Source organism: Phascolarctos cinereus, unplaced genomic scaffold (assembly GCF_003287225.1).
Source record: "Phascolarctos cinereus isolate Bilbo 61053 unplaced genomic scaffold, phaCin_HiC Scaffold_2;HRSCAF=192, whole genome shotgun sequence".
Lineage (NCBI taxonomy): Eukaryota > Metazoa > Chordata > Mammalia > Diprotodontia > Phascolarctidae > Phascolarctos > Phascolarctos cinereus.
The window spans coordinates 18,326,907-18,347,436 of NW_027555625.1; the positions used below are offsets into that span (position 1 = coordinate 18,326,907).

Below are 20,530 nucleotides of genomic sequence, written 5' to 3' on the forward strand. Positions count from 1 at the left end.
AGCTTGTTTCCATGTGACTTGCTTCTTTCCAATGTAGGTAGAGAGTAAGAAAACAAGTATTTCTAGCTGAGTGTTCCAGTTGGAGATCCATTCATGTAACCTGTGGCTGTCCCTGTACCTCCCCAGACCCCCCCAAATTTAAATAAATCAGCTGTGATCAAGGGCTATCTTTAAAACCTATTACAAACAACCTCCCCAATTTTGTGTCTGTGTCAAGCTAAACGAAGATTACTGGAGCTAAGCATGGAACCTGAACCTGGCAACCAGGGCACCCTCTGCAGAAGGGGAGTAAAGGTAGGGGGCAAGACTCAGAAGAAGACTGGGGAAAGCAGAGCAGCAAAAAGCAGGAGCAGGGGTGAGGGCGGGAGGCATAAGAAAACCAACCAAGACATCAGTGTGGGAAGCTGTCAGAGGCTGACTTGCCAGAAAGGTGCCCAGCTTAACTATTAGAAGTCTTATTTCACACCAAATAATTGGGGAATAATTTAAGGAACAAACACACAAGAATAATCAGGTGTTGCCCTGGATTTATAATTAAATACACAAAAAGTCTCAGGTCAGGCTGCCATCTTCTGGTACAAATGAGAATTTACATCAACATAAAAAGCAATTCAAAGAGTCTAACTTAAAATTTTTAGGATACAGGGAGATTTCAAGAAAATGTACTAACAGTAAAGATGTTCGGAAGCAAGTTAGTCAGAAAAAATGAACACAACATAAGTACATCATGATCTTCGTTTTTACCACCCATGAAAAAACAGTAAAAGCAAACAAGCATGATCAAACACAGAAATCTTAACATTTAAAATCTTTACAACACAGAGTTTGTTGGATGAAATTGCTTCTAAGTTGCTTTTATTCTTCAGATCTTCTGTTTTTGGGAAAACTGCCTATTGTTATCTGTAGAAACCAAGTAAAATATTTAGAATGAAACATTTTGAAAGCAATAGTAATTCAAAAGTGCATACAATACATTTCATTTTCATCTTTAGTCATAAAAAGACAAACAAGTTTACAGCGAAAGATCAGGAAGAGATAAAGGAAACATATACATACCGAATATTTTCCCCTCCCTGTTAGTAAAGGCTGGGAATTGAAAAGAGAGAAAATTCTATTTTATTTCATAAACATAAAAGTCATCTGATGCTGCATTAGACTAGAGAAAACTGAAACATTATAGATTATATCAGAAGAGGTTTTACTTTCATGCTAAACAATTAAGAAACAAAAGATTGATAAAATATTGAGAGCTACAGAGTAAATTTGTTTGGAAAAAAAAATAACAGAAAATCGAGTACTTTTTTTTAGATACAGATGATTTGCTAACCATATCAACCATAAACAGAAAAAAAAAGTCCATAAATGTTTTATATTGCCAAAAACCAAGCTTTGGAAACAATCCACCCTTTAGCAGGAGTTGGGATCACTCCGAGTGTTAATGTAAAATACATTAGTCTTAACAGCAGGGGTCCCAGACCTACTGGTGCCAAGAAGGTAACGGCAGTCTCTTTACAGAAGAGAAAAAATGCTCCATCACGGCAGGAGTTTTTTCCTTGTTGTGTTATTTATAAAGAGTTCTATTTGTTAACAAGTTTCTGCTATTAAGGCAAAAAGGTTTAATAGGACTTCAAAGAAAACTGTTTAATGACACAATGATTTACATGGATTTTTATAAGTTCAAGACATACCAGAGTTTTTTCAGTCTTACAAAGTCCTCATGCCCATTCACCTAGGGACTGATGAGACTACACCTCAACAAAGAAAAGCTAAACTCAAGCCAGTGCTAGCCGAAACTCCCGAGTGGAAATGCCAAGGGATAAAGGAAAGGACGCTGCTTTTTAAGAGCAAGCTGAGATCTAATACCATCCACACACCAGCAGAATATTTTTCTTGGGCCCAACCAATTAAGATCATTTAAAAGCTGCTGCTGAAAATTAAACCATGATAGCATCACTTCATGTTGTGAAGAAAATTTTCAATAAGCTTCTGAGTTAGCTGTAACTGTCTGGGTGATCTTAGCACCAAGAATTACAAAACACTACATCTTAGCCAACCACATATATATCTGAAGAGATACAGACAGCTTGGTTAAGAGCAAACAATGCCTTCTTGTTGAGCTCATTTAAAAAAAAAATCCTCAGTGGTGCATTTATTTTTTGAAAACAAGTCACTGGAAAAACTATTTTAAATAAGCATATATTTCATATTGGATTTTAATAATTTTATGTACAATTTTCATTGGAGATAGACAAAACTTTTTTTTATCAACTGCCTAAAAAATTGTTCTTTACTTCCTAGATAAAATTTTATGAATGGATGCATTTTCATATTTAGAAAAACTGTCTTAGTCTTCTTACAGTGTTTTAAAAGTCAACACTCACCCTTCTTATGTCTTTTATAACCTAAGGTTAATTTGATTCCAATTTACTCAAAGCCCCTTCTATCTCTGAATAATATCAATTACAAGTATTTTTTCTAATTACCTAATTAGTCAGATGTAGATATCTCTTAAACATATAGAGTTACCTTCCCCCTCATAAAACGAATGCTGGAAATGTCAGAAATTGTTTGGATTCTCCAATACTTCCATTTTTTCTAAGTCATTTGGGTGGTTTTCCTCATTCCTATGAGAACAGCTTGTTTTCCTGTAGTATTTGGGTCGAGAGGCACGTCTGGTCTCTGAAAAAGCAGACACACAAAAGCTCTTCCTCCTGGCTCCATGAGAAGCATCAGACACAGAATCATTCTCAGAGTTTTCTCTGTCTGAGATAGAAGACAAGAGACAGGGCCCTTGTGTGTAGGACAGATCTTCAAATTCTCTGGTAGTAGACAAACACACTGTCCTCCTTTTGGCTTTGTGAGAAGCAGAGGAAGTAGAGGGGCCTGGAAGTGAAACCCAAATGAGACCCTGACTTTCTGAATTTCTTCTCAGTCTTGTGCTGCGTCTTACTCTTGTTCCACTAGCGTTTAATCTCCTAAAAGCTTGTTTGATAGACTCGGTTAAATTGTTAAAGAGTTCAGAACTGTCAGATTCTTCCATCGGACGGCAGGTAGGAGACTGATTCCCAGGTTCTTCAAAATGGATGTTCTCATCAGCTGGACAATAAATAGAGCTTCTTCTCCGCCTCTTTATAAGATTTTTGTAAGTCAAGATGCCACTGTTTGCTTCTGGTTTTCTTTGTTTCAACTCTTGGCCATGACTCAGGATTTGTTCCCCATCTTCATCTATGACAGCATCTTCTCGATGACTCAATTCTGCCTTTGGAGCATCTGCTGAATGACTGCTCTTCGGTCTTCCTTCAGAGGCTATTAAAGCATCTTTTTGCTCTTCACAGGATGTGCTCAGCTCTTCGACGTGCTGTGTGTCATCAACACCTTCAGATTCACAAACACTTTCCATATTTGGAATAACAGCGGCAGACTGCAGGGGCTGCAACAGAAAACAACTGGACTGTGGGACACCTGGAGTCATTTCTTCTTCTACTGCAAGAGTTAACGCTGGAGAAAGAAGACAGATGTCTCGGTTCTTAGTCCTTTTCTCTGCGTGGTCTTGATGCTCCAGCTTGTTGGCACATTGAACACGGCCACTTCCATAAGCTGCTATTGTACTTGCATTTGAACCCTGTTCAAAAGTCACAAGACCAAAGGGTGGGTCATTTTCTCTATCAGAACTGAAACATTCAGAGGTGTCTTCTTCTTTGTAAGATGGAGCCAAGGTTTCCGGGTTCTGGGGCAAATATCTACTTCTGGGTTTTCCAACTGATTTATTTGGGTCAGAGTTCATGGCATCTTTATCTCTATCTTTGGAAGTGTTGTAATCCTCTTTTGGCAAATCAAGACAATCTGACAAAAAAGTAACAATGAAAAACAAAGTTAAAACTTTAAAAACTGTTGCTTGTATACACCTTGTGTTCTGTACCTTGTAAAACCATGATGCACCACCCTATTCTGTCTTGCAAGATAACCTACCAAATCTTCCACCCGTCACAGAGGATACACTCTCCTTGGCTACCTCCTATTTCTCCCTCATGACAAGAGGTGAGGTACCCAAAATACGTGTTGAACGAGTCAATCAATATTGTCTAGCTCATGAAAACATTTCAATTCTATAAATGCTTTTCTAGTGATATACTTCCTTCATGGATTCCACCAACTTGTGCAAAACCCATGTCTGTCACGTATGGAGACATGACCAAGGAGTTGAAACAGAGAAAAATGGCTAAAGTGTCTCAGATCAGTAATAAAGACAGGACTAAAATCAGATTTTCTGCATTCTTTCATAGGGTTTCTTCATCCATTTAACTATCACAGATAAGTCACAACATAACACTTAATTACAGAGAATTGCTACTACATTGTCCAGTCTAAGTGTTCTAACTCTGTAATCCTAAATTGTTACCACAAAAAATGAAATGGAAAAGATCAGTCCTCTCTACCTGGCTAATAAAAGAACCCAGCACAAAGTAATGTAAGACATAATTCAGTATTAGCATGGGGTAGCCCGAGTCTATGTAAGTGGGGTTATTTATACAATTTCACAGACACATACATATTTATCAAGTTTTCATGAAGTCCTACTTATGTACTGGAGAAGAGGTAAAATTTTAAAATGAATTCCTCTACTAAATCCTTTTATCATATTACATCAGTGGATCCAATTAGGGATTAAACTGTACAGTGACCAAATATTTTGGTATTTCCAATAATAAACTATCTGTACTAGATCCACTATGGTGCTGTCTCTCATCAAATTCCATCCAATAATTTATTTCCAATGCATCATGTTTAGATACATAGTTTGGAGAAGAAAGCAAGAGAGAGGGGAACTGAACCAACTATTGAAAAAATAATTATATAAAGCTTTGATAACAAATAGGTGGGATTTAATCAGTAAAAAAACTGGAAGTTATTTTTGAACATATATATATATATATATATATATATATAAGGTACTGTGAAGCTTAATGTTCAAGGAACTCTCCCCTCTAGAAAACAAACGGACAACTAGCTTTTGTCTGATGTGACGACATCCAGTAAAGGAAGAAGTACCTCCTACATCTTAAGGAAGACCATTTTAATTTGGAAACATGGTTGCAGATCAGACCTCTCTAAATCAGGGAGCCAATCTTTAAAAATTTAGCGTTTAAATTGAAGACTTTCACTGTAATATGGTCTTTACAGAGCACAGTGGTACTCTGAATCCTAGAAGATGCTTGATATTAAATACATGGGATTCTCAGAATCCAAACTAGTAATTTTGTGAATAACTAGAGACAGTGTGGCCTAATGGCTGGTCTTAGAGGCTAGAAAACCAGGGTTCAAGTCTTGGTTTTGCTTTGTACTCACTCTGTGATGACAGAGAAGTCATTTAACCTCTCAGTGTGGGAGGTAACTCTAAGTAATTAAGTTACCAGGGATTTGATCCGTATCACCAGAGATTCCCTAACAGTGATGAAATTCTAAGTCCCACCAAAAAAAATGGACTGAATATAAATGAGCCAAATGCTTCCTTAAAATACACATCAAAAGTTATTCGCCTTGAAAATTATCATAAAAGTTTCAGTCTTCAGACAGTTATAAGGAAAGTAGTAATGGCTTGATTTCAATGTGCTTTAGAGGAGCTGATTACCCTTAGTGTAATAACAGTCTTAGGTAAAATGAAAAAAAAATCAGTGAAGATTCAAATGAATTGGAACACGAATCAATCCTTATTACATTCCTCCATACTCAGCAGTCCCACACCAGGCCATCCAATAGGACACCACATCTAGTATGGCCACCTCCTCCCCTTCTTGTTCAGCGAATAAGAATCAAATTCACTATTATGATTACTACTGCAGATACTATGAATGCATAGCCCCATGTCCCACTCACAAACTCTCTGATTTCCTAGATCAGTTTCCCAATCTGATATAAGAAGCTTGTCAAGTGGGTCTGGGGATTACATGGTAAATATTTAGGATGAATCTACTGAAATATTCTAAAAGTAGTAGCGAAAAATGTTATGGATTGGAGAGAGAAAGATTGGGCAGCAGGGGCAGGGTGGGAAAGGGTTAGTGTATCTCAAAACAGTCAGTATCAGTTGAAGAAATGATTCCAACTGAACAAAACCAATTTTTTTTAATGAAGATGTGAAAAACTTTTTATATTGAGCTGGAAAAAAGAATAAGCAGTCACCCCCACTGCTAACCCCTCACCCCCTAGAAAGGCAAACTAAAACTAATTTATTTCTCATGTCCAAATACATGGCTAACTGTACACAGAGTCTTTTCTATCAACGGGATAGAGGTAAGTTAACTGAAAGCCACTTGGGCAGAGGGTCAGGAAAAGGCTGGGGAGCCTGGAGCCCTATTCCCCAGCCACTGCTTCCTCCTCAGGCTGCAGCACAACCTCTTGGAGAAATTCAAAGTCCTTCAGGGCACAGTTACATTAGTATGTCCAACACACGGTTAAGTGGTCAACAGATGTTTGTTGAGCAATTTTTATGCCTGTGGATCATTCAGAAGAGAATAAATATGGGCATGAATGATGCAGGATGGGGTAGAAATGGACTGAAATCTTAACTTACTCACCCACATTGACAGAAGCAGCTACACTGTCATATTTCATGTTTTAAAATGACTAACCAAGAAACAAAAGGAAAAGTACTATATACCTGAGTACCACAGAATCGGCATTCTCTGTGTACTGGGTGTTGTTGTAGAAGGGGTCTCGGGGATCTCAGGAATAGGACTCAGAAGAGGTTTCTTAGAGGCTACCTCTCTTAGGCCACAGAAAGATTTCTGTAACCTCTTTACTTTTCCTTTCCTCCTTCTGCAATTTTTTAACACCTAAGAAAATGTATAAAACATTGTAACCAAAACAGAAGTAGTGTTATCATTCTTCATAATTTTTACATTATCTCTATCACTCAAATTCTTTATTAGGTTGCCTTCATATGCCTGAACAATTTTCAACCAGTCATCCCCACTCTAGATAATGATGGGCCCGTTCCTGGTTTGCAGCTGAAATCGCTGCTCCAATTCTATCAAGTCTCAGAACCTTGCAGAGTCTTCCAAATCAGAACCAAAGAGACTCAAAAGAATTTTGCTTCATTTTCTACATATGAAAACGAAAAATAGATAAAAGAATGCTTATTGTTCAGACAAGGACAGGCACAACTGGATAGACAACCCATAGAATCTAGCTGGCAGCAGCACATCCATCTCAGAGAGATACTATGAAATGATAAAAAGCTAGACTCAGAATTGAACAGAAACAAGAGAAAGGCCTGGATTGCTTTTAGGAAACTACACAATGACTCTAGTGATCTTAAGTGTCTTGGTAATGTTGAATGGTTACAAGTCTTGCAACAGCATAGTTTCCAGAAACCTAAAGTTGAAGGACACCCGAAGGACAATTACCAAACAATAATTTTGCAGAAGGAGTAGTAATCAAGATTATCACCAGAGACACGTGAGCAAACAAGGTCCTCTGGCCTGAGTGCTCCAAAGGCTCCTGATGTGTTAGGCCACATCGGACCCCCATGAAATGTGGGCAGGAGAACAGAGCGAGGCAGCAGGCCAAGACGGAAAAGGCAGAGGTGGGTTATAACACGCAGTTGGAAAGAATGTGCCTCCACCTGTGGAGATGTGAGCTGCCACAATTCTAATTCAAGGAAGAGAGGTATGTCAAAACAATACACAGCACAACTTCATCTAGAATTTTTAAAAGTTGTTTTTTATTTCTACAAAGTACCTGACAGTTTTCCCTTATAGCCTTAGGGATCATACAGTGAGAAGTGGGCTGGATATTTATTATACATTATTATTAGTAACTACAATAATAATACATTGACATAGTGCTGTACGTTACAAAGTACACTGTTTGATCATCACCACGATATTTAAAAGTGTAGTTGGGGTACTGTGACTACTTTACAGAGGGATAAGCAGGCTAGGGGAGGCTCAATGAACTTGCCCAGGGTCCTAAAGCCGGAACTAGGCCTCCAATTCCAAGGCTGCTCCTTTTTTGCAACATTCTGAGCTACTGTAATGAACACAGCTCAAATCTCCACTTTAGGGGGTGCTTTTCTACAGGTCTAGGCTGGCATGAAATCTGTCTATGACAGAAAGCTAGTTTCAATAACCAATGTGTAAGAAAGGACAAAATGGACATTCAAAACACAAGTTTAACATGAGTCAAAAGTAATATGTGGCTGCTAAAAAAGAGAATATTTTTTAGGTCTTACTAGGAAAAGTCCAGTGTTATGCTAGACTTCTTGACGACAAGTATCAAACCTGGAGTACTGTGGGAAATACTTGTTAAAAGAGTAATAGTGACCAGCCCAAGGACAAGGAAGAGGCAAGAAAAGCAGGAATACAAAGAGCCTGGGAAGCATGTGATGGAGGAGAGCCGGAGGAAATGGGAATGTGCAGCACTGAGTAACCAAGGCCACTCTGGCTCCCTCCCACTACTTAGGGAGAGTGGTCACAGAGGAGCAGACGCGCCGTGCTGCTGAATGACCACAGCAAGAGCAGGTAACGAACAGGCTGCCTGGCAGACTCCACTCAGCTGTGACCTGGGGCAAGGGCCAGGGCGGCACACACTTACCTGCATCTTTTTTGATGCTGTTCTGTTACTGTTCTTTGTTCTTGGTGCTTTCTTCTTACTGCATTTCCTTTCTCTCTCACGCTTAACATCTGTGCTAACTAGGTTGCTAAAATCAGCCTCTTCAGTAACATGACCTGACTGCTGTAGCAAATATAAAATCTGAAGTTAGAAAGACAATATTAAGCTTTAAAACGCTCGTGTCCGTTGTTAACTAAAACACTGGGGGGAAAAAAGCACATTGTGTCAATCACATAATTTTCTTTTTTCTTTTTTTTCTGCTACACTGCCTCTTACCCTTCCAGCTGCTACTTTCCCCTCAAACACCACCACAAGATGGTAACTGATTTTAAGACTTAAAAGGAGAAAATGGCTGGAATGATCCACTGCAATCACCTCAAAGTTTCCAACCTGATCTTGAACTGACACACAAAGCCAGGGCTGTATCATCTATTATACCAATCACACATTTAAGGAAAAGAAGGAATAAACTAATAATTGATTTGTCAATTAAAAAAAAAAAGAATCAGAATCTATTGGATTAGGTATGGTTTACAAATCCAGTATTTGCTACCCTGAATACTCATAGAATAAAAATTAGGAGGAGGGGCTAATCTTTTGAAATTACAAATAAAATTCCATTAATTCAACTTTATAGAAAGTTCAACTGCAATTAAATTTGAATTATTAAAACAGAAAGAACATTGTTTAATAGATTTTATTGATGAAGCAGGTACTTAGCACTCTTGTTTAGATCTCACCACCCCAAGGTTGCCTGCACCCCACTAAAATTTCAGGACAATACAGCTCCAAAAAAAAGGTAAAAAACTCTAAATTGAAACAAAGTTTTCTTTAAACTAGATCACCTGCTTGCTACATTAACAAGTACTGGAGAAAATATCACATTTGAAAGGATTTCTTTTTTAAGAGACTTCATTGGAATCCAATCAAAAAGGACTGGAATTCCTTCCATTAGAAAATGGAAGGAAAGAAAAAAAACATTCATTTCATAAAGAAATTTTTTTCACTCAAAAGTCTACTAACAATCAAAGCTTCAAGTAAAAGTGTTACGCTAAAAAAAATACAAATGGGGGGCAGCTAGGTGGCACAGTGAATAGAGCTCTGGCCCTGGAGTCACGAAGAGCTGAGTTCAAATCCGACCTCAGACACATAACACTTACTAGCTGTGTGACCCTGGGCAAGTCACTTAACCCCATTGCCTAACCAAAAAACCAAACCAAACAAAAAAATACAAACAGAACAAAAAACCAAAAACATCTTACCTTCCTTTTGCTAGAGGATCGTGTTATCCTATCAACTTTGGAAGGGGAAATTTTTTCACACTTATTTGAAGAATTAACAGCATCAGTGTCTGAATGAGTAAAATACAAGGCAAGATCAGGATTTTAATTAAGCTGCCTAATAACAAAAAGAGGTCCCCTCACACACACTGACACACTGAACTCATAATAACTTTCGATGTGATGAATGTATTGCTATCCTGACACCTTCTAGATACCCAAGATAAGTTTAGAAACCAGGTACAGAAACCAGGTACATCTACTGAGCACAATGAAACTTGACCTTTCTGAAGACCACCCAATACTGTTTTATCACTGCAGGAGCATTGACTTCCAATTTACAGTATAATGCTTCTACACCTTAGGTACAAATCATAATAAAAGAAATCACCACTGCGCAGTCAGCCAGTCTTCCAGCGATGAGTCAAAATTATCTGCGTCTTGGCAAACTAAGACTGTAACTGGACCTGTACTTACAGCCCTTCCAGCCTGGCAGGCTTTTGCCAAAGTCTGTGCTCTGATGATAGAGCCTTAAAGATTCCAAGGTCACTTCCATGTATTAACAGATTGAAATAGTAGAACTATTTAATACGTTACCAAAAAGAAAGCAATGTGTTAACACATAAATTAAAACATGCTACAGATACCATAATGTGTTTGCTAAGGTAAAAATGTATTGTGTTCTGATTTCAAGCAGCAGTCAACACAATGACATGCTAATAATGAATGAATAGAATGTAAGCTCTTTCTGGGCAGACATTTTTCATGTCTTTCCATCTTTTGCATGTAATATAGCACCCACCCTGTACATAGTGAGCAATTAATAAATATCTATTGAATTAAACTGCATTTGGATACTATACTTTTAGTACTGGTAACTGATTTACATAGTTTTTTGTAAAATTTTGATTCAGTTCATCATTTTGATATTAAAATGTCTTAAATAGTGGCCAGATAAAGAAGATTGAGGCCACTCTAGATGGTCCAGAGATGTCTTATATTTAGGGTTCTCTACTTATGTGCCATCTTAATCAAATCAAGTCTTCCTGAGGTCAATTTTCTCATCAGTAAAATGGAGGAGACTAGATAATCCTTAGCCTTTTCCAGGTCCATATACTTGCCAGGGGCACTGTAGTTATGCTCAGGATGCTGCTATCACAGTAACTTAGGACTTGGAAGGAACCTAAGTGATGACCAAGTTCAAGTGGGCATGTATTTGGTCTTTCTTGGCAGTCCTCCATCACCTGGAACATACCAAGGGGGCTGCTCATCCACATGTGGACAGGTCCAACCGTCACACATTTTCTTCTGACATTAAGCCTGAGATCTCTGTGACTTTCATTCGCTGTCCCCAGCACTGCCCTCCAGGGACAATCAGAACAGGTCTGATCTCTCTGTTGTTGGCAAGCTTTCTCATACTTAAAGCGAGCTATCATGAGCCCTTTCCAGTCTTTCTTTCCAGATGAAATCTCAGTTCCTAAACTAGATTCTTACAGGGTGTAATACCTCTGAGGGGTGGGTCTCACAATCCCAGCTCAATGAGCAGACTTTTTTACAAAACTGATATCGTATAAAGTAAGCCCCAGAAAAATAGTACAGACATGGATCACCACAATGTCAATGGAAGGAACCAAAAAAAATTAAAAAAGAGAGAAGAAGCAGTGCTGTGTAATTAGAATGACCAAGTTTGTGCCCAAGAGATAAGAAGAGAGAATGCATCTCTGTAGTCTTTGCAGGCAGGAACCAGAGATATGGAACATGGACACGGCACTAACTTGCAGAACTCCTCTGGACAACTCCATCGTCCTTTCAAACACACACTGAACCACTAGCGTTAACTCCTCCTCCTCCTCTCTTGTGTCTTTGCCATTCAAGGCCTTCTGAATGATCTAGCTGGAGTTTCCCGAAGCCCACACCTCTTTGTCTTTTCCATACAGGTAAATTTGGTCTGTGGCACCATCCTCCTGGTCTACCAACTTAGTTAACCCTGTCAAAATACTTTCTAACAGCCCTTCTAAGGCAAATCTGGCATTAACTGTTCTTTTTCCTGTCACTGAAGTTAAGTAGCGACTTCCTCACATCCTTTAGAATAAAGCAGAATCTTCGCTGCCTGGCATCGAAGGCCCTCCCCACCACTGGCCTCAGCCTCACTGGACAGTCTACTCCATGGCTGCCAACACTTCGCTGTCCTGCCTCCCTGCCTCTGCACCACACGTCCCTGGGGCCTGGACGCACTCCTTCCCGAATGCAGATCAAGCACTAGTCCTCCAGAAGAAAGCCTTTCCAGATCCCAGCGGCTACTCCTCCCTCCTGGTATTGACGCTGCTCATGCGCTGCCTCGCTCTAACTGAATCCAAGTTCCTGGACAGGAAGGATCAGTTCACTTTCTGAAGCTGCGCCTCCAACGATGCCTCGTGCTGGCTGGTGGGTCTGTGCAGACTCCATTAATTCTCCTATTCTCCACACTTGGAAAGAGCCCTCCCAGTGGCTAGCACTGACACCTGTCCATGCCTTCAGCAGCCTGGATGACCTTAAACTCATGGATGGCTAAATGCTCCTTGCATATTCCTTGTGTAACTCTCCACATTTAGCCATTTTGGTTTTGTCTTTTCCCATGCAAAAACCTCTTCTCCTTGCCAGAGAAAACAGAAGCCAAGTAAGAATGGAGGAGCACTTCTCTCTTTGGCCCCACAACTGCGTCATTCACCAAGAAAAGCAGGCCTATCGATCTCCTTCTTTCCCTAACATAGGTAAAAACTGTGACCCTCAGCTTTCCTCCTCAGGCTCCTGCCGTCGTTCTTAGAGGCCAGGCACTGCCGACGTCATCCTCCGTGGCATGACTGACCTGCTCTGGCTTCCATTTTCTGTGCACGTCTGGTTAAAGTCTGTCCTGATTAGTGGGTTCCCGGCACCTCCGCAGTGGTCTCTTTATACAGCTCTCTCTTCCTCCTCACTAGAATTCTCTGAGGTCTGCCCCATAAAGGGGAGTCACAGGTTCCTATCCGAACCAGGAAGCAGCCATGAGGAAAGACCGAGGAGGACCCCCGTCGTTCTCCCGGGTTAGCTGGTCAGTGGGGCTGGAGCTAGCTGCTAGGAGTATCAACTCAGGACTGGGAGCATCTGAGAGCCTTTGGCAGGATGGCTATCTCCCTCACTTGGACTTCACTGCCTTTAAAATTTAACTACTACAGCAAATACTTAGCTAACAAGATTTCCTGCTGTTGGACTGAGGATGGTCTCTTTAAGAGAACTCTTACTACAGCTCTTAAAAGTCTCCAAAGATAACATCTTCAGAGTCACTGCGACAGTAGGGGAGTTGTATTTGTTTTATCCTTCACTACTTGTTTAAGAGGACACTAAAAATTGCATTAAAAAACACAAACCATACCTTCAAGAGTTTCAGAGGATGAAGAATCAGTAGCAGGTCCTAGGACTGCAAAAGACACTTCAAGTGGCTCCATGTTTACCTGGACAAAGTGGAGTTGAAAGGAATGGGAGGAAAATTAAGACCCATATTTAGCAGATGATAAGGTGAAAAACTGATGACAAATAAAGAGGCCTGGATGAGGAGTGATCCAAATTTACTTAACTTAATCTCCCTAATACAACAAGTCAGAAAAGAGAGGCTGCAAACGTTCGCTAAGAAAGGAAGAAAGAAGCAGGAGAGGCAGATGTGGGAAGGATCCTGGAACTCAGCCATTTCTACCTTAGGGAAAGCATGTCACTTCTGGAAGTTTCACTTTCCTAAATCTATAAAATCTAAATAATACATAAATACCCAGTACTAAATAAAACATAATAAGCTTGTACTTCCTTTTCCTTAGTAAACAGTAAAGCACTATATTTACGCTATTATAATGACAGAAAAATGTATTTTCTGGTACTTTGTCAGTAAATTGAGTTTACTGATATATGCAATACATCAAAATAAAAAATTTACAATTATAAGTGACAATATGTCTTGTCTACTATGTTTTATTTGTGAAAAATCACTTTCCTTACATCCCCAAGAAACATTAGAAAAGTCCTTCTTGAACATAATAAACTACTAATACAATATGAAATATTGATATATATGATATACAGTATGAAAAATGGCTTTAGATTCAATAATCCTAAATCTTACTGGTCCTATCATAGGCTGAACTTCCTCTCCCTCCTCCCCCAAAAATCTGTCTGATGAGAAGAGGTAATGATGATTTCTCTCACTCTGTGTGTGTGTGTGTGTGTGTGTGCGCGTGTTGTGTATGCATAAGTTCCAAAGATATCTCATTTTAGGGATACAGCTTACAATGGGAACCTATATATTTAACATTCTTAATTTTCCCACAAGATCTCATGAGAATAACTTCATTGGAAATAGTCAAATATTTCAGGCATATGTGAATCTAAGTTAGTCATGCACAGCATTAGAACCTCAAATATAAAAAACATTACATAACTAAACATTAATATTTTAAACCAGGGATTCTTAACTTGGCATTTCTTAACTTTTTAACTGATAACAGTATTTCAATATAATTGGTTTCCTCTGTAATCCTGCTGTGTATTTTATTGTGCGCATTTAAAAACATTTTTCTGCTGAGGGCTCCATAGGCTTCACAAACTACCAAAGGCATCAACATTTGGGTAAACTGTCTTATTTTAAGTCAATGTTTGGCTGTTGGTTTTTACAGCAAATGAACAATCTGAACCCATTCTACTTAAATCAAACAATCCTCCCTCCTGTCCCCCGCCCCAAATCCTCTAAAGGAGATAATAAGTATATTAGTTTAAGCACAAATATGTGACCCAAGTACCCAAATCAGCCTGTTTGCCAAAGGAAGTGGAGGGCTGCTGCAAGGGCAAGCCTGGCACAGGCCTTTTCTCACTTACAAGATTCTGTTCTGGCTCTTCAAAGTTTGGTTGAGATATTGCCTCCGAAATGGGCAGCCTTGGGAAAAAGGGAGGATGAATGCTTCTTACATCTTGTTGTCGAGCAGGCGTGCCGCCTTTACGCAGCGGGGTATTTGCTGGCAATGATTCGTCAAATACTTCAGGGCTTAGCTCTTCTCCAAAAGTAACTCTCTTTCTGTGCCATGTTTTTTGGTCTTTTAAACTGCTTTTTTCTGCAGTAGATAAAACAATGTCAACAACCTTATACTATGAAGCCTTAGATTTGAAAACCATGTAATGCTTCAGAAAAAACAGCAGCAATATAAAATGAACAGCAATGATGAGAATTTGGAATTTTTTCAATGTTTTTAAATTTACAAAAAATGAGATACAAAATTCTATTTAAAATTTTGCCGTAGAGTGAATGGAGAAGTTGGAAGTCAGCAAACTCAGACTTAGTCATCAGTTACACAGGAAAGCCTGCACCAGCCTGAGAAGAAAGGGAGCTTCCCAGCAACCTCTGGGAGCGTCCATCCAACTCCAGGCTCCCATCGCTCCACTTCAGTCTTGAAACAAGTGCCTGACTTCCTGAGACAACTCCAGCTGGAGTCTCTCACCCCAGGGGACAATAAGCACCCCACCTAAACTCACTCCTCAGTGATAAACATACCTCCACAGCATCAAACCCTCCAGTGATTCTGAACTGGCTGCCTTTATTCAAACCCCTACTGATCAGCATTCTCATATTCTCAAACTTCATAACCAAATCACTCCAAGTTCCCATTCTAAAGCTACCTACCCTCTTCTACTGTGCTCAGACAAAAGTTTGCTGAGGTACAGCCTAAATCTTTTCTCGCACAGAGACCTGGCTGCCTCCAGCTGACACAGCTTCACAAGTCCAGCAGCCTGCCTCATGGCCCTGTTCTCCTGTCCAGCTCCAGCCTCCACCCTGGGAGACTTGAGCATTCACACCAGCACTCTCTCAAATTCCGTGAACTCGCTACCCCACCTCAACGACATGCAAAGATAGTCAGGTCTCCTAGATCTTGCCCTCCCCAAGTGTATCAGGTCCACGTCCATGAACTGATCTGACAATCACTTGTTACATTCCACTTCTTCTGAAGCCTTGCTACTCCAAACCTCATTCTTTGTCTTCAAGTGTGACATCTAACCCTGGACTCCTCAGCTGTTCCCTTTCCTTTTCCCATCCTGGCCCCTTGGTGAACCACGCTGTCACTTCTCCTGTCCCTCATCCCTTACCCTAAGATTCTGCTCTGCAAAGCCTCAGACTTGGATTACTCCTCCCACCTGCTGCCTTCACTTCTACTCATGTGCTCTTAAACAAAACTAGAAGAAATCTTGAAATTGTGCTTACCAGGCTTACTACTAATTTATATTACATAATCTTAACTGGGCCCTCACCAAGCAAGGCAAGGCAAGGCAATCCTTACATCTGACTAAATTCATTCATTATTCCACTCTCCACAGCTGTTCTTCCAAATCTTTTCATCCCTCCTCCAACCTCCCATGGTCCTCCCTCCCCTTATACTCACAACTGAGAACCTTGCCTCACATTTCACTAAAAAGACTGAGGCCCCTCTCTGAGTTCCCTCTTCTCCCCCCCTCCTCATCACCTCGCAGACATGTTCGGCCACCATCTTCTTCACCCCTCTCCTAAGATCCTTCTTCCTGCCTAGGCAAACACTTTTAAGTGCACAAGTGATCCCACTCCACCCTGTTTTCTCCACAAGATGCCCCCTCTACCATCCTCACTCTTCAATCTCTTCTTGATCTGACCAGCCCTACTGGCTAGTGTCTCAGAGGTCTCCTCCCTTTTGTAGATGGCTGTCTACAATGTGATGCCTCCAATTCCTTTCTTCTTGCTCACTTAATTTCTCTATGCTCTTGCTTACACATTAATTTATCATTCAACTGAAAAAGCTCTTGCTAAAGTTACTAATGATTTCCTAGTTGCAAAATTGAGTGGCCTTCTCAGTCCTCAATCTTCTTGACCTCTCTTGCAGTCTTTGATACTGCTGGTCACCTTCTCCTTGCTACTCTCTTCTCTCTAGGATTTCACGACACTTCTCTCTCCTGGTTCTCTTCCTCCCCATATGACCTAATGCCTTCTCAGTCTCCTTTGCTGGATCTTCATCCAGTTCACACTCACAATTCATGAGTGTCCCCTCCCCAGAGGCTCTGTCTTGGGCCTTCCCTCCTCTTCTTCCTCTCTACTATTTTACTTGATCTCATCAGCTCCCATGGATAAAATTATCACTTCTGCGCAGAAGATTCTCACATGTCCAGCCCTAACCTCTCTCTTGACCTCTAGTATGGTGTCACCAAATGCCTACTGAACATCTTGTAGATATCTCAAGCTCACTGTATCCAAAACGGAATTCATTATCTTTCCCCCCAAACCCTTCCCTTCTTCCTAACTTCCTTATTATACTGGTGGCACCATTGTCCTCCCAGGCACTCAGGCTTCCACCCTAGGTATTATCCTCAACTCTACTCTCATTCTCCATATCCAATAAGTTGTCAAGTCCTGTCAAGGCCACCTTTGTAACATCGTCACCTCTCTTCTGCCCCTCCCCCTGGACTACTTCCATAGCCTGCTGGATGACTGGTTCCCTGCCTGAAGTCTCTCTGCCCTCCAGTCCAACCTCTGCTCAGGAGTCAATCTTCCTACAGCCCAGGTCAGCCCAGGTCACACAAACACACTTTTCCCCCAGTCAATAAATTGCATTACCTTTCTAGAACTTCAAGGATCAAACATAAAGCCCTCTATTGAATGAGGACAGGAATAATACTTAGCAGAAGTGCAAAGGCATAAGGAGATGAGTGAAAATAGCACCAACCAGAGTTACTGGTAACAACAAATAAAAATCCTTAGACTCAGAAAAGAACATGAATTCCCTTACCTTTTTTCAGTTCTTCACAACCCTTCGAAAGATCTGAGAATGAGAGTGATTGCTTTCCATCATACCCAGTGGTGTCACAATGCTCCTAATAAAACAAAGCCCAAAGACATAGTTTAGATCCCTAACATTCCTTAGGACAGGAGTTTCAAACCTTTTTCTACCAAGAATATCATCAATGTTTCAAATCTGCTTGGACTTCAGTGTAGGTGTGGCTGGGAAGTACACGGGGGAAGCTGGATTCTGCCTCTTACTAGATGTGAACAGTTACTGCTTACTGTCAGTACTTACACAACCTTATCCACAGTCTTATTTGAAGGAAAGTGCTTGATGCCTGACAGAGCAGAATTAAAATGGGAACTATTATAACTACGTCCTCCTTCATCCCCATTATCCTGACCCTTCCTTTATCACCACAATATTCTTATTCCTTTTTTCTATTCTCATAAAGACTCTTAGGCTTTGAAAAATGTCCAAATTCATCATGGGAACCATGAAGGACCTGAGGAAGAAAAAGGTACCAGGACATGGTGAACAGTCTTAGTCTAATCTAAAAGGATGTTTCCTGATGTGCTTCTGTCCCCAGATGTCATCCACAGGACCAACCTGAAAGGTTTCCTCTCATCTTGGATCTAGGAAAAGCATCTCTGACAGCTAATTAACAGAATCATTAAGAAATGTACTATTGCTAAACCTTGCAGGCGAATTAAGTTTGAAATTGCACTAAAGTCATAATTTAGTAATTAAACAGACAAGTGATAACTAAAATTATATGATTACATAATTTCTAACTGGAAGGGATATTGTAAAAACCCCTCTTTTCTTTTTTCTTTTTTTACAGAGAAGGATATTAGGACCCAGAAGACAGGTAACAGGATTTGAACTTAGGATTTCCAAATATAAATCCATTGTCCTTTCCACTATACTTGTTTCCTTATAGAAATTTCTTCCTGCTGGTCACATCTCTTTATCTACAAACCCCCATTATTGGAAAAAGATGCCAGGGTATCTGTGCTACTCTTCCCTGACCCTTGATCTCTGCCTCCCAAATACGGAGGACATGTGACAGAAGAGCTAGGGCTATACAAACCCAAAAGATGAGAACCATGGGAAGCCTAGGAGCCAGCACCACATGGATTTCACTAGGGAAGAAGGCAAAGAGCCAACAAGAAACCTACAGAGCTCTTTTCAACATACAACTCTCTGACCAACTAGTTTTCTTCTACTTTCAACTCTAAATTTCCTAAGTGGGCTCCACAGAAAACAGCACCCATTCAAAGACCCAACTTTCCCTAACAAACTCCTTCAACACAACCCCTCCCAAACCAGCCTGGCCCTGAATAGGCACCTCCTGGCACCCCTATAAATGTAAATTCTGTTCAAATATTCATTCAGCACTAGCTATAATATACAAATAACAACATTGAAATCCCCCCTGCTGTCCCAAATATCTATATTTATGAAATAGATATTTATTAAATACTTGAAGGTACTTTTTAATTAATGAATGTCTACAAATAAACAGGCATACTTCAAACTTTGCTCAGCTTGGTAAAAATTTTATCCTTTCTTCCACAAGAGAGCAGCATGGTTTAGTGCAAAGAATATTGGACCTGGGAGTCAGGAAGATATATTAGAATCCTTCCTAAGACAACTGTCTGTGTGACTGTGGGCAACCATCAGCTAGCTATCTAGGTGTCAACCATTATCATGCCCCCAGAGGGTTACCTAGTACACGATTCTGCGAGAGGTCAGAGGGACTAATGTGAGCTTTGGGGGAAGAAGGGTATATTTAAAAAGCACAATGAAGCAAAAGTCCACAGAATGGACTGATCATCTCATCAGTTTTGCCATTAATTTTTTATACGGTCTTGAACAGTATCAAGCTCTTGACACTAAATGAGGAGGTGGTACTAGGCAATGTCTCAGATCCTTTGTGGCTCTAAAATGCAATGACTACTCACCAACATCTGAATAAAATCATTTTCATAATTATAAAAATCAACTTGGGAGAGAGTATGGGACTGAGGGTCAAGCTCAGACAGAAACGTCTCAGCTCAAGTCTTGCTTCTGGGTGAACTGAGGCAACATGTCCAGTGGTGCAGGTCACTTTACAAGACTAGAAATTGCAGAAATTCCTGATCTATGTGAGAAGAGAGGCTTCCACACCACGGGCTTCCTGTATTGATGAAATTCACAAGACAAGCAAAAAAAAAAAAAAAGGAAAAAAAAAAGAAAAAAGACCCCTCATCGAGTATATAATGACATGGGAGGCAGACATTTCTGACAGACATTACAATCCAGACAAAACTTAAGACATCTTTCATGCTGCTAAAGGTTCTGGAGTTTTGTCTTTCAATCCCATTGGAAGAACTTTCTCTTAGCCACATGTGTCTCTACTGGCAAGGCTGGTACCTGTAAGCTTTCCAGGAGCAGTTTCACGGGGGTCTTCTTCAGCACAGAGCGAAGGAAAGAGGACTTACAAGACGAAAAATCCCCCTCATACACAGGTGCGACTGGTGGCATGATCTCATGGAACGGCTCTGTGCTCAGTTCTTTCCCAGCTCTGCCTCTCCTTCCACGAGGTCTGGAAGCAGCACTACTTGCTTTTTCTTCCTCTGCACATCCAGCTATGTCCTTCCCTTCAAAAGAAACACACAAAGCTTAAGACTTTAGGGGCAGGTCAAGCCCATTCAGATTAATTTAAAACAACATAACCCTCAAAACCATGTGTTTACAAAGCAAGCAAGCTTTTGAGAGGATTTTTTCCTAATCTTTAAGTTAAGTATCTTATCTTACAGTGCCTTCTAGTGAGAAAGCGCACTGGGGGAAGAGCCCTTGGCT

The 20,530-nt window shown here is 40.3% G+C and overlaps 1 protein-coding gene across 5 annotated transcripts in view; it reads right to left on the reverse strand.

The window, feature by feature from the left end:
* Positions 1 to 510: 510 nt before the first annotated feature.
* The window catches only part of CDCA2 (cell division cycle associated 2), a 48,550-nt gene continuing 28,530 nt past the window's right edge, over positions 511 to 20,530 (reverse strand). Inside the window, exons 8-17 of one of the 5 annotated variants that reach the window (XR_002327299.1) lie at positions 20,102 to 20,328; positions 17,690 to 17,774; positions 14,766 to 14,998; positions 13,279 to 13,357; positions 9,873 to 9,961; positions 8,593 to 8,730; positions 6,656 to 6,830; positions 2,527 to 3,843; positions 1,057 to 1,086; positions 511 to 900 (exon numbers count right to left, since the gene is read on the reverse strand). Coding sequence is in view for 1 of the 5 variants with exons in the window: in XM_021001162.2 (XP_020856821.1) it covers positions 2,558 to 3,843; positions 6,656 to 6,830; positions 8,593 to 8,751; positions 9,873 to 9,961; positions 13,279 to 13,357; positions 14,766 to 14,998; positions 17,690 to 17,774; positions 20,102 to 20,328 (2,333 nt within the window). In the remaining 4 variants the exon portion in view is untranslated. Of the gene's footprint in view, positions 901 to 1,056; positions 1,087 to 2,483; positions 3,844 to 6,655; positions 6,831 to 8,592; positions 8,752 to 9,872; positions 9,962 to 13,278; positions 13,358 to 14,765; positions 14,999 to 17,689; positions 17,775 to 20,101; positions 20,329 to 20,530 lie in introns of all 5 variants that reach the window. The other 4 variants (XR_002327298.1, XR_002327296.1, XR_002327297.1 and 1 more) reach the window with 4 other exon arrangements.